The sequence below is a fragment of the Syngnathus acus genome, chromosome 21 (assembly GCF_901709675.1).
Source record: "Syngnathus acus chromosome 21, fSynAcu1.2, whole genome shotgun sequence".
In the NCBI taxonomy this organism is placed as follows: Eukaryota; Metazoa; Chordata; class Actinopteri; order Syngnathiformes; family Syngnathidae; genus Syngnathus; species Syngnathus acus.
The window spans coordinates 10,998,837-11,011,711 of NC_051105.1; the positions used below are offsets into that span (position 1 = coordinate 10,998,837).

Sequence of the window (12,875 nt, forward strand, 5' to 3'; positions counted from 1 at the left end):
TTTAGCATCCGCTGAGCGAGCAGAGCGCAAGTGCGAGACTGTGGCTGGAAGTGGCTCCACCGACGTCTGTGGCCATTGAGAGCGGGAAATGGCAGTGTGGATAGACTCTCCAGACAGGATGAGCCAACGTTTGAACATTCAGAATAAACTAAGACATTGGATCCTAAGGACAAAAATGGAAGAACACAGTTGTCTTATCTCACAGCAACCAGAGTATGTCAGCCTACAAAACCAGCTACAATAACTTTGTGGAGCAGATGGAGGAGTGCTTGAAAATATCTGAAGTGTTATTGGCTTCCAAGTAAACAGCACCAAGAGGAGTGATTCAGGGGAACCATTCCTCCGACTCAGAGGAAATGCTGCGTTAACCAACCTCTAAGTAGAAACCCACATGACCACAACAGCAAATGCTTTTACCAGAAAGAACACGACAAGAACGCAGCAGGGCTTTAAAAATGCACACACACACTCACACACACACACACACACACACACACACACATTTGGCTTGAGACCTTCCGCTCGCAAGAGAGGAGCAGAATGATAAAATGTGGGCTTGTGATTAAATGAAGCATGTAATGTAAAAAGATGGATGACAACATACCTGTCTCCCCCCACAGAGTGTCATGGCTATCAATTTGCACGGCGTACTCATTATTCACTGCCAGCAAGCTGCTCACAACCTGCCAGGAAGAAACTTTGATAAATGGCATCGTCTTTCAGCATAAGAGATCAAATAAACCGCCAGGACGCTATGCTAATTTGGAGGGAAAATAACGAGCCATGGGAACCAACAAAACAACACGGCCTCTTCTCAGATTGTATTTGTAGTTTTTGGGGAGGGACGTGTTTAGGAAGAGAAGGATCACGTGGAGCTAAAAAGCAGACCTGAGTATGGCCCATGCTGGCCGCTCCTATCAAAGCTTGCTGCAGGGCTCGGCTCTTCAAAGCGCAGTCCTGCTGCTGCCCCTCGGCGCTCCATTCCATCTCCAGCAGGTAGTGGATGATATCGGGATGCCCTCGGAGAGCGGCGTGCACGAGAGCGCACTGGCCGCTCTTATCTGTATGCTCGACCTGGTGAACAACACTTTTGTTAGCTGCGTTGCTTCCTGACGGCGGTTCATCGATTGGGGATTGGTTCGAGAAGATAATCATCCGCTCACCCTGGCCCCCCGCTTGCAGAGCATCACGACCAGATTCAAGTGCCCCGCAGCGGCCGAGTAGCAGAGGGCGTTCATCCCGGTTTCCGACACTACCTCTACGCTGGCGCCGAACTCCAGCAGCAAGGAGGCGATTTCCAGATGACCCAGGTGGCACTGGACACAGATGACTGGCGCGTTGTTCAGAACCTCCGTGCGGTAATTGACGTTGGCTCCTCCCAGCATTAGCAGACGGCTCACCTGAAGTGCCACACAGACAAGTTGATGTGTAAATTTAAGATGTAGAACGCAAGAAACAAAATAGTGGGCCGCATAAAAGAATGCGGCGGGCCAGATCAGGGCCTCGAGCCTCAACTTTGACACCACTGCTCTAAATTGCTCACGGTTGCTTATTTATGGTTGCCATGTTTGTCCAGAGTCAGCCGGGAGACAGGCTGCGGCTCGCCCGCAACCTTAATGAGGGCAAACGCTATCGAAAATTGATGCGCGATCAATATATGCAGAGACCCGCCGCATGTTTTTCCAACCCCGTCGCCATGACAACAAACGGCAGCTTCAAACTTGTCTTTTGAAAGAATTTGATCAAGTATTAGAGTTCACACCTCACTATTTTGATATTCAAGTCCAATCTTTTAGCGACGTTATCTTCGCCTGAACTCAAAGGGCAGACATTGCGCTGAAGCAAATAGAGAATTTTCCGCTCTCCGGAGACGAGGCAAATCAATAACCCACCACGTATGGCACAACAAAGGCACAGGGGCCTTGCGAGTATTCCGAGGACAGAATATGAAATAGCGTTAATTTGTTGCTTGTGAATAGATTTAGCGCGACGGAGGACAGAACAAGGTCACTCTTGTAAATGTTCCGCGTAATAACTCGCAAATGTATATCGGGGATGGCAACAAGTGGAACGGCAACGACGGCGACGAGCCGGAGAACAAGACAACTTCTTTAGCCACGAGCCAGAAAGCATCAATCACAGATAATGGCCTTTCTTGACAATGCTAATGACTGTCTCCTTTCCCGTACAAATAAAAGAGGGAGTCTGAATCATCGGAATCAAATTGAAACATTACAGTCCGCATTGCTATTCCTCTTCACCGATATACAATGAGCATAAGACGTGAAACAAAAATGCAAATGGTTCTACTCTTGAATTGATTGGGTGGCCGGCATCAGCGATTGGATGTGTGTCATTGGGGCGACATCAATTACAGACAAAATAGAAAACAGAGAGAGAGAGAGGTCATACAACAAAGTTTCACGGGTCAAATAGCTTACATGCTACACGAGTGAACTTTCCAACTAGCGTGACCTGTTTTACGGTGTAACTAATCCAGCAGATGTCCTTTGGCACTGAAGCCACGGGAGTCACGAGGCCCCCGCGTCCTCAACTGCGGCGCCAACGGTTTCGGGTGGAAGCTTTATGAAGCGAGAATGCACGTTTGACCTTCGTGCGTGGACATTTTCTCACGGCAAATGTTTTTCCAGCCTACTTTGGAGTCATCGTGTTTCGTAACTTTCCGCTCGTCGCCGTTAGCCGAGCGTGTTAGCGGCGTCTAAATTGCTTCATACGCAGTCGATTTATCGGGGGATCTCTGCCTCTCACCTTCACGTTGGGGGTGTAGAGGTTTCTCAGAGAGGCCAACGCTGCGGAGAGGCCATCGGCGCTGCAGCTGATCCACAAGGCCTGCAGCACGCTGGACGACATGCCTGTTTTCTTGCTCAGCCCCTGAGACACAAATGGACACAGACGTAACTGAAGCGCTTCGCAGTCATAACGGAGGAGCCCGAAAACGTTTTACCGGTTTATTTTCTTACCTTGAAGATGTGCGCCTTGAGAATGTGGTGTCCCAATTCCATGGTCTGCTGCCGATTCAGTTTCCCTTCTTGGCGGGACAGCATGAATGCGATGAGCGCGTGGCCAGTCCTGCGCGACAGACACAATAAGGCCAGTGTTTCGCAAGTTGAAGTGCGCCAAAGCACCTCTTTTACATGAAGGTTGACTTTTATCCAAATTTTCAAGATGTTTCAGTTTTTGGTTTGTGTGGCAAATAAAAACTGGAGCTCCATAAAATCAAAGGACTAACCTCGGGTCGCAGAGAAAGTCGGTGCTCTCGCCGTCCGCCCTCCACACGAGCCACTCTCTGAAGGACGGGTGGCAAAACATTCGCGTCTTGTCGCGGCGTCTGATGAGGAAGCCCGACAGCAGGTCCATGCGCTGCTGGAAGTCCTCCCAGGGCAGCTCCCCTCGGACGTCGCCGGCGTTGACGGCGTGGAAGAGCTGCTCGTCCGTCATGGGGTGCAGCGAGGCCAGCGCCACGTTGAGGATGGGCAGCGAGCGCTCGAAGGCCGAGTTGCTCATGAACTTCATGTTGCACTGCAGCTGGTAGAGCTCGGCCAGCGAGACGGGCACCACCTTGTAGCTGGAGCTCTTGATCACCAGGTGGCCCCTCTCAAACAGATCCAGGGTGAGTTTGAGGTACAGGTAGGAGCCCTGACTGCGGGAAACCAGGTGGCCGCTCAGCTTTCCCACCGTCGGCGGGTCGGCTTTGCCGTTCAGGCTGATGTTGTTCATGATGTCCTTGCTGCCGCCGACGCGGTACTGGATGTACGCGTTGAGGTCGTTGCTTATCTCGTTATTGTCCGAAAAGTCGTCCAGAGAGATCTTGGCGAAAGGCAGGAGGCCCGTGATCTCCTATGGAACAGGCAGGTAGTAAAAGCAAATGAAAATCATAAAACAGAGGATTCCTCCATGAGCCACTTTTTTATTTTCACCACCAAAAATAAGATTTTTTTTGTATACTATATCGCCAACAGGAAAAAAGTCGGAGCAGGTCGAGGCTGACGTCTCCAAAACTGGTTCCAAACAAACAAAAGGACAAAGCTACGCCGATGAAAACAAAAGCTCCTTAGCAAAAGTAATTGACTATTTTCCTGTAGTTCAATTCTTTTCAGCGTGACCAAACAGAAACAGACTTTGGAGCAGAAAAATCCTAAGGCTATATGGAACTAGTCAGACCTTTTTTCCTTTGCGCGTGATAATAAATATCAGAGGAGCAAACACGCCGAGCCTTGGGGCTCGAGCAGACACTGGTGACTGGATGAAGTAGGAATCCATCGAGAATACTTTTCTTTTTTAGGTGAGAGTACAAGTACTTACATTTGAGTAATACCATCTACTGATACTCGAATGCATTCACCGTACTAATCAGTTGTTCCTTACCAGCAAGCTGACACGGACAGTGACCACCAGTTTAAGCCACGGAGGGAACTTGGTTATGATCTTTGTAATGAAGGAGGCGATGGTGTCTCCATAATCGGGTTTATGGAATTCGGCTTCGTTCAGTCCGTCTATCAAAATGATGAGATTCTCCTCTGGAATCTTCCGCTCTGGAAACGCAAAGATTGAGGGGAGTCAGATGTGCAGTCAGGTTTATTCAAATTACAGCCGTGATGTCACTAACAAAATGGCACATCACATACATAAAAAAATAAAAATAAAATAACACGAGCTGGTTTTACCTTTCCGAAGGTTGGTCAGAGGCTCAAGGACGCCTCGTCGGAAAGCCGCCATGGGGTCCTGGACGCAGGAGCGCAGACTCAGCATGCTCTGGAGGTGGGGCTCTTTCAGCAAGAGTTCCCGATACGAATTGAGTTGGTGCGCTCGGCACAACAGGGCGGCGATGCTGTGCACGAACTCCGGCACCAAACAGGTGTATGTGTTGTCTGCTTGGCAGTAATGATAGGCCACCACCTGGAGCGCAACGAGATGTCAGATGGAAGGCGTCCAAAATTGCCATCAGACACATGATAAATCCGTCTCAATCTGGGTTAGTGAGCAAGATAATCAAAGACGTTGATTAGACAGCATGACGTGAAGAAAATGAAACAGAAAAGTCCTGATAAAGACAGAAAAAAAACAACAACAAGTTTTGCTTTTCTATTTGTGTTCAGTGTCCTAACATGGCTTTGCTCTAAACATTATTACCACAGTTGATTGCAATTCTTTCATCACGGGAGACAAAGTAGTCTTCTGAAACCAATCTGAGGTAGGGAAAAATATTTGTCCAACTACCACAGAGCGCCTGATTAGGAAACTGCAATGTGCTTAATCACCTCAAATAAACTCTAAAAAAAAAGAAAAAATCCAAAGTGGACCTCTGAGGAAGGAGGTACAATTGGTAAAGGAAGGGAGATGCCTGCGGGGGGCATAACACTGTCCTAATTATACTCCAACCTGGAGGAGCTGACACACTTTCAGGGTCGGCAGGTGGAGGTGTGTGTGTGGGGGGGGGGGGGGGATTAGGCACGCAACCTTGACCAGCTTCTACAACAGTCCCAAACAAGCAACCCTAACCCAAAACCTTTGTTGATTTTTTTGCGTGTGATTTGAACAGATTAATTGGCTTGACATGATGAGAAATGAAAATATCAACCAAATGATAGGCTGTAACCTCCAAAAAAAAAAAGAGCACGTGAGCAGGCTTCAGACAGTCGGCTTTTCATGGCGAGACGAAGGCCCCGGGGCACCTCGACAATAAAGCAGCTCGCTGTTGTGTCTTGAAGACCAGCACCTCATTCTGGCTCTAACAAATGATCCTAATAACAACATGTTCCTCCAGGCCTGGCCACCTATTTGTGCCTTGAACCCGTTTGACCCCCAGCCTCGCGCTACTTGAGCGAAGATGTACCTTTGCAGCCAGCCGTTTGACAGCCTCCTCCCTGCGGCGCTGCATTTCTGGCGTTCCCGGACAACTATTGGTCCTCAATGTATTCGCCGCACTCGAGGGGGGAGTGGGCTGTGGGGGCTGGCTGAGGGGAAGTTCTGGGCTTGAACCAACAGCACCTTACAAGAGACAAAAACGGCCCTCTTGATTGCTGTTTTAACTTTGCCGACTATTTGTTGCCGTTTCTTACTTTTGGGAGAGGCGCCGGGACTGTTGGACGCAATCTGCCGCATGCGTCCGCCATGGCAGCTCAGCGCCACCATCCGGGAGATGATGGCCGTTTTCCCGTAACCCACGCTTCCCACAATCACAGCGCCGTGGCTCTCGGCGGACTCGCCGTCCTTCAAGACGTCTTCCAGTTTCTGGAAGAGCCAATCTCGGCCCACGAACACCGAATCCATGGTGATGCTGGGCACTTCGAACAACAGAGGCTTGAGCATGATGTCCGCCGGTTTGTACGGGGAGAAACGACCTGGTCGGGCACAAAATAGACGACATTCATTTTCCATTACCTGGAGAGGTTCCAAGGTGATATAATTTTTTTTTTTTAGTCACCTTTGGCGTCCTGAGGTGGCCTCCCTCCCGTATTGTGCCAGGGAAGGCGAATGGACGTCCGCAACGGTGTGTTGCGCTGTTCATCGAGATAGCTCAGGTCTTCCAGTTTGGTGGAGCTGGTTGCTATCCATAAACAAGAAAAGAAAAAGACAGTGAAGAAAACACTCGGGTGCATCTTGATTTGGTTGTAAAGCGCAAAATAGAGACATAAAGAATCCAGAGCGTGGTTTTATAGCACATTTGGTGTCTCCACGTGGAGATGAGGACGTGAACGGATACCATTAAAATGCAACTCAACCGACTTGGCAGTATCCCCAAGTCACACCTTAAAAGTCTTTTGTCAACAGCAGACTCGACAATCGGAAGCTTTCTAAAATGAATTTGTCTGCTGCTGCTATCACGTCTGTCATCAGAATATTCTGCAAAATGAGATTGCGATAATTTTGTAAATCAACAGCCCCAGAAAAGAGTCAAATGCAGTCAGCGCACTTGTAAACTGATTGACGAAAAAAGAAAAGATTTTTAAAAAACAAATCATCTGCCCGGAAACCTTGACGGAGGCCAACACACAAAATAGAACATAACCACGCCATGTTTCACTCTCTGTTTTAGTGTTTTGTCTAATTATAAGCATGTTGAAACATTTGACCTCATACATCCTTCCCGTTATCATGTCCATGTAATGCACATTAAGTTTAGACTCACTCAAATTCATGTCCCGAAAGTACAAATTTACTCTGGCGTTGGGTCTGCGTGACGAATGGTTGAGATTTTAATTCAGCTCTTCCTGTGTGCACGCGTTTGTGGAATCTGGTTTTGGATTGGCTGTGTTTTTAGAATCAGCGTTAGCTAGTCAGCTCCATATTGTATCGCGCAAGTTAGCTTAGCGGCTAACAATCACAAAGCAGTTAGACAATTAATTTTTTTGGTGAGGGAGAACTTTTTGGTCGCTGTGCAAAGCGAGCTTCTTGTTTGGGGAAAAAAAAAATAAAAATAAAATACAGCTCTATAAAGCCCCGTCTCAACATTGACCTTTCCTTTCTCAGCTTCTCTTTGCTCACAAACCGAGGTTATATTACCTTTACCCAATATGCGAGCGCGGAGGGAAATCATTTCCCGCGAGCCGCAGAAATGTTGCGGATGACTGCTAAACAGCCCGATACTCTCGCTCGGCACGTTGCGCCGACACCATATGTAAATCAAACCACAATCAGACTGTTCCAAACACTGAGTCATTATTCAGATGACTGTCAGCGTAATACTCTGGGAAATTTATTTCAAGCATTACGTCTCCCAAATTAAATATAAGGTCGCAGAACTAACATCCGCAGGTGAGTTACATTAATGTATACATGAATATCCCAAGGTCTGCTTTTCTTTGCTGAATAACGTGATCGGCATGGTGACGGGAAGAATCAAATCCTTTTTTTGGCCTGTACGCGAGTGGAGTGCAGCGCTAAGTTAAATCTCTGGAGAGGGGGCGCCCGGTGGATGAGCTCACTGAGGCCACAAAAGCAATTGTCGTGCCCCAGTGCCCTCCGTGCAGGCGCAGGGACGGCATTCAGCTGCTGAGCGGAAGGTGACTTTCTTGATTTTGGAATGGTGAAGATAAAATTTCACTTTCACTGTGAGATATGTTTTCTTTCCCTCCACTTGCTTCTTTTTTTTGGATCGATAACATCTCATCAATGTTTTGTAGACAGCGCGGCTCCTCGCCGGTTTATTAAAGCGCCGGGTACCGTCAATCGGGCTTAACTAGTCTCAATGTGTGACATACAGACGGCAAGAATTTGTGGAGAAATGACATTCATCAGACGTCACGGTGACCTTTTTATTTATACCGTCTTTTCTCGTCTCGGTCGATTTGTGACAAAGGCAATTCATCACAACACACTTCGGATGAAGAAAGACCTCGCTCCGTCTTCCAACAAGGTGACACTGTTTGAAATGACAACATTCCCGGTTTCAGCCAAATTAAAAGACTTGAGTCATACTTGAGCAGCTTGGGACCATTATGGCGCCATGTCCTTAAAGATATCAGGTGAAGATGACTTCAGCCCTTCTAATAAAACACATATGGAGGCAGCGATCCAAATGTTGTCACACGCTTACAAAGCATCGGTGGCCTTGTTTGTCAATAAATCCGCAGACAAAGACGAGACGCGATTCGAGCTTGGACAATGTGGACGAGAGAAGACCTTGGAAAGGAAAAAAAAAGGAAAAAAAAAAAAGAAGGGCGCTGTAGCTCATCCGGAGCAAGACCGCAAAGCTGTCCTGAATGGCCGAACACCACAAATGATGAAGTGGAACGCCATTCCACAACGACAAGCAGCTGACACTTAAATGTGGGATTCCAGTGGCAACAAAACAATACGGCTCCTTGGCGCTCTAATCCCTTTAAAATGTGTAATTCGAAGTACCCAAGGTATAATTACGGGGACGGTCAACGGAGAATCTAGGACAGGAACTTCGATAAAGGTCAGCAATGTAGAACAAAAAACCCAGAGTGGCTATTTTTACAGATTGTTCTTCTCAGACAGATAATCTCATGGAGAAAATAGGTGCTGCCGGGCAGGAGGTGAGATATGAGGATTGAGACCCGAAACTACAGGTGCTGGCACTTAGCGAGTTGAAATTAAAGTCTTTCATCATGCGATGATATAATCGATAAAACTGTCTGTAAAAAAAAATAAAAATACTCTCAATAACTGGCAACATCCTAGAACCGTCATCCATGACGTCAGATAAATTTTAAACAGATGTGTAGATTAAAAATAAATTTCAAAATACATACTTCTTAATATTTTCTGCTTAAAAGTGGAACAAAATTAGCAACATTTTGCTAGCATGGAAAATTCCGTACCAAGAGCCCATTGCGTTTGGATAACAACTATTCTATATGAACTCCAAATTTTCCCAAGCGAACTGAATACAGCCAATAGTAATTGAGCAGAAATGAAGTCGTCTTCCCATGTCCTTGATTTCCTCCCTGAGGGCTTTCGTCGCACATTGGAGGTGTGAATTGTGAAGGTACCCCAGAGGGCAATGCTGCATAACTATGACATCAGCCCATAAACTCTCTACACACACACACAAAGCGAGACAAGACGCACACAGCCCACACGCAAGAACCGTCAGATGTTTCCTGGCCTGCTCGCTTGTATGCGTCGGCGCCATTCCTATTAATGTCAAGAAGACATGTAAAAAGGTTGACGACTGGAGTTCAAGGACAACCTTATAATTGCAAGGCGGGCACAGCTTCAAGTATGGAAGATGAGATACAGAAAAGGTTCTGTTTACAGCATTTCCAGGAATTATTTTCCAGTCGAACTTTTCACTGCTGTCCGCCGTCATACGAGGCACGTGCGGCCAGTTCTTGTTGTGGATGAAGATGACCAGTGTAAAGACACAGACTCGCCTGCGGCATTTTAATAATTCACTCACTTAAAGAATTAAACAATGATCCAATTTTCAGCACAGAACATCTTCTCAGAGGGTGGGCCAATGCTCTGCTCTCTTTTGAGCTAAGCTAAGATAAAGCATCACCGCCTGCCATGACTAGATCTCTACGGGCGCCTGACATCCATACATAAGTGTATGTGTGTGTGTGTGTGTGTGTGTGTGTGTGTGTGTGTGTGTGTGTGTGTGTGTGTGTGTGCGTGTGTGTGGGGGGGGGGATAGAGTAAGCTGAAGAAAAACAAGGTAGAGAGAAGCTGGAGGAGAAACCACTGGTGAATGAAGACGGGCGAGGGGCGAGGGGGGTTAGCGGGGAATATCAACTGTCACAGCTGTGTGGATACGGCGCACTGGGCCATAAAAGGGACGTTCCGAGACAGGAATGCAGAACGGATCGGTCGCAAGCCACTTAAGAAACAGCACGCCAGAGATGCAAAATCTTTCTACCGCACCACCCCGACTCGTTCCGTACCAGAACCTCCTCGTCGACTTAACATCTGCACGTCTGCGTTTTGTGTGTTTGCTCACAAAATCAATTTGACGGTGGCTCCAAAGTAGAAGAGCAAAATCGAGTTTTACCTGCTACGGAGTTGGGCCTGGGCATCATCAGAAGAGAAGAGGTTTGTTGAGCGTATTGATTTGGTCCGTCAGACGCCTGGCAGGACGCTGGCGGAGGTCCTACGGCCGCTGCCGCCGCGTTGCCGTGCTGCTGGTCCGTCTTGGCGGCGCTATCGGTCGGGGTGGCCGAAGCGCCGTTGGAGTCTTCCTCCTCCACAGGAGAGCAGGTGTCGGCCCGCATGGTCTGCGCCAGGCCATGGCGAGCGTTGCCTCTCAGGCTGCCGTCCTTGCTCCACTCCAGGCTGGAGCCGCTGCGGTCGTCATTTTCCGAGGAACTGGTGATGGTGGCTGAAACGTTAACAAGATGGTGAATTGGATTTCAAATTGGTTTCTTTGGCTTTCGAATCAGCAATGTTTTCTAATGTTTGGAGCACATTCTTCTGTTGAGTCCAGACGGGTCATGAGAAGAAATCCTTTAATCTTCAAAGGCCAGCGCAGCCTTCCTATCCAAACTTCTGACTTACCCGATGAAAGTCTCATGACAATGTGACGAATCATCGGGTTCATCGTCTGTCATCCGAAACCAATCAATAGTTTCGTCGTGTCGAGATGTTTGCGCACCGATTGTAAAAGTCCGGCTTGAGTTGTCTAAATAAGAAAACGGACCCAAACTATATTTTAAAGTCTGCGTAATTCCATCAAGCGGCTTTAACGTCGCAAAGTCGGATTAATGCGCTTTAGAAATTCAGAGTCTGAGTCAAACATCAAAAGGGTAAGGAGCGCTAATCGTATGAATCAAGAATCGGACGCCTGGAAACAACCCACCTTTGTTTTGGTTTGCCATATTTCGCTCACCTTATGGAGATGGAAGGATGTTGTTGAGAAATGTCATAAAAAAATCCTCTCACATAAATTACCCCCTCCCCACCCCTGAAAAAAAAAAAAAATGAAGAAGCTCCACGCGCAGCAAATATAAATGTTAGCTGACAGCACGTCTCCTCCTGGCCAGTCGCCATGACTTGTGTGCATTCCGTGGCAGGCTCCATAAATTATTTATCGGCCTGCTACGAATCGCTCTGGGGAGACGGGTTGACGGACTCATGCTAATTGTGCTCTTTGAAGACTGTCGACGCTGCAGTCTCCAAAATCCAAATTGTCGTACAGCTTGGGGCTGCTCGCTCTACCAGAGCGTCGCTTTTGTCCACTGAGCTTCGTAAGGTCGCTAATAGGCATCGCGGTCACGTGGTCCGAAAGTTTGCCGGTGATTTCACCACCTTAGCAGAAAGAAATACGAGTGAAAGGCTTCTCACCTATGATTCCGCTGTCCTTACTCTCGAGGGTGGAGCTCGGGCTAGTGATGGTCCCGCACGGGCTGGCGCGGCAGAGCGGGGGTCGGCCGGTGGTGCTGTTGAGCGTGGAACACGGGCTGTCTGTGCAGGGCGAGGCGGTGCTGCTTGTCAGCGTGGAGCAGGGGCTGATACCGTGGTTGGTTGCAGAGCACTGGGGAGGAGGCAAAGTTCAACCAAGATGGTGAATGGAGATTGGGAAAGAGGAATTGCAGCATTAATAAAAGAAATTATAAAAAAAAAACGCCTTAGCATGCAGCTTTGAGAGCAAAACTAACACTCGCTGAATATATGCAGGCCGATGCAGCAGTGGCGGGTGCAGCGTGATTTGCTGCAGAAGAAAATGAATACAGCAGCACTTATATATTCCTGCGCTGGAGAGATGATGGCGATATTTTTACGACGTGTGAAAAAAGTCCAGCTGTTAAAAAAAAGAAAAGCTGGCCGGGCTTCACCCGTACAGAATCAACCAAACTGTGCTTAAGTGCTTCCATGAATGCAGAACTGCTGTTCCTATTTGGATGAAAAAAAATACTTCTAGGTGGTAAATCAGTCAAATTTAAAATCAATATATAAGTACTGCAGATGCAAAAAAAAAATGATCAAAAAACCTTCACATTGCCATCAAAACTGAAGGAAGTTAACAATTTGTTGGAGAACTGTTACAACCATAGAAAATCTGAACATGATCCTAATAAAACCTTGAGATGAGAGAACATCTCTTAAACAGATCTTAAAGCACCCACCCAGCGCAAGTTCCACTGGTGGGAAACAATAATATAAAAACCAATCAAGGTTTTGGTGATGCATTCCACAGCTGCTATTAAGCGCTGTCAATCAAAGCCCAATTTGGAAGCTGAATTGAGGACATGATGAAAGCGGAATGATAATAACGTTGAATAATAACGTTCATTACTGATTGAGATCATGCGAGAGCAAGGCACAAAAGCTCGACAAAGGCTGACACATTTGTGCGCCGGGCTGAACCAAAAAACAGCCCCACAAGAAGGCAACGTGTTTAGAAAAATATCCTCTTTGTAGTCGAAATGGCGCGCTGCCCGGGCGGGCCA

General features: G+C 47.5%; 1 protein-coding gene across 15 annotated transcripts in view; it reads right to left on the reverse strand.

The window, feature by feature from the left end:
• tanc1b (tetratricopeptide repeat, ankyrin repeat and coiled-coil containing 1b) overlaps positions 1 to 12,875 on the reverse strand; it is a 52,305-nt gene that overhangs the window by 12,099 nt on the left and 27,331 nt on the right. For all 15 annotated transcript variants that reach the window (XM_037280967.1, XM_037280966.1, XM_037280965.1 and 12 more), the window contains 13 exons: positions 11,770 to 11,959; positions 10,481 to 10,807; positions 6,446 to 6,568; positions 6,081 to 6,362; positions 5,855 to 6,009; positions 4,686 to 4,917; positions 4,387 to 4,553; positions 3,251 to 3,858; positions 2,982 to 3,090; positions 2,770 to 2,892; positions 1,164 to 1,400; positions 889 to 1,074; positions 605 to 683 (listed from right to left, as the gene is read on the reverse strand). In XM_037280967.1, coding sequence (XP_037136862.1) covers positions 605 to 683; positions 889 to 1,074; positions 1,164 to 1,400; positions 2,770 to 2,892; positions 2,982 to 3,090; positions 3,251 to 3,858; positions 4,387 to 4,553; positions 4,686 to 4,917; positions 5,855 to 6,009; positions 6,081 to 6,362; positions 6,446 to 6,568; positions 10,481 to 10,807; positions 11,770 to 11,959 — 2,818 coding nt within the window. The remainder of the gene's footprint in view (positions 1 to 604; positions 684 to 888; positions 1,075 to 1,163; positions 1,401 to 2,769; positions 2,893 to 2,981; positions 3,091 to 3,250; positions 3,859 to 4,386; positions 4,554 to 4,685; positions 4,918 to 5,854; positions 6,010 to 6,080; positions 6,363 to 6,445; positions 6,569 to 10,480; positions 10,808 to 11,769; positions 11,960 to 12,875) is intronic.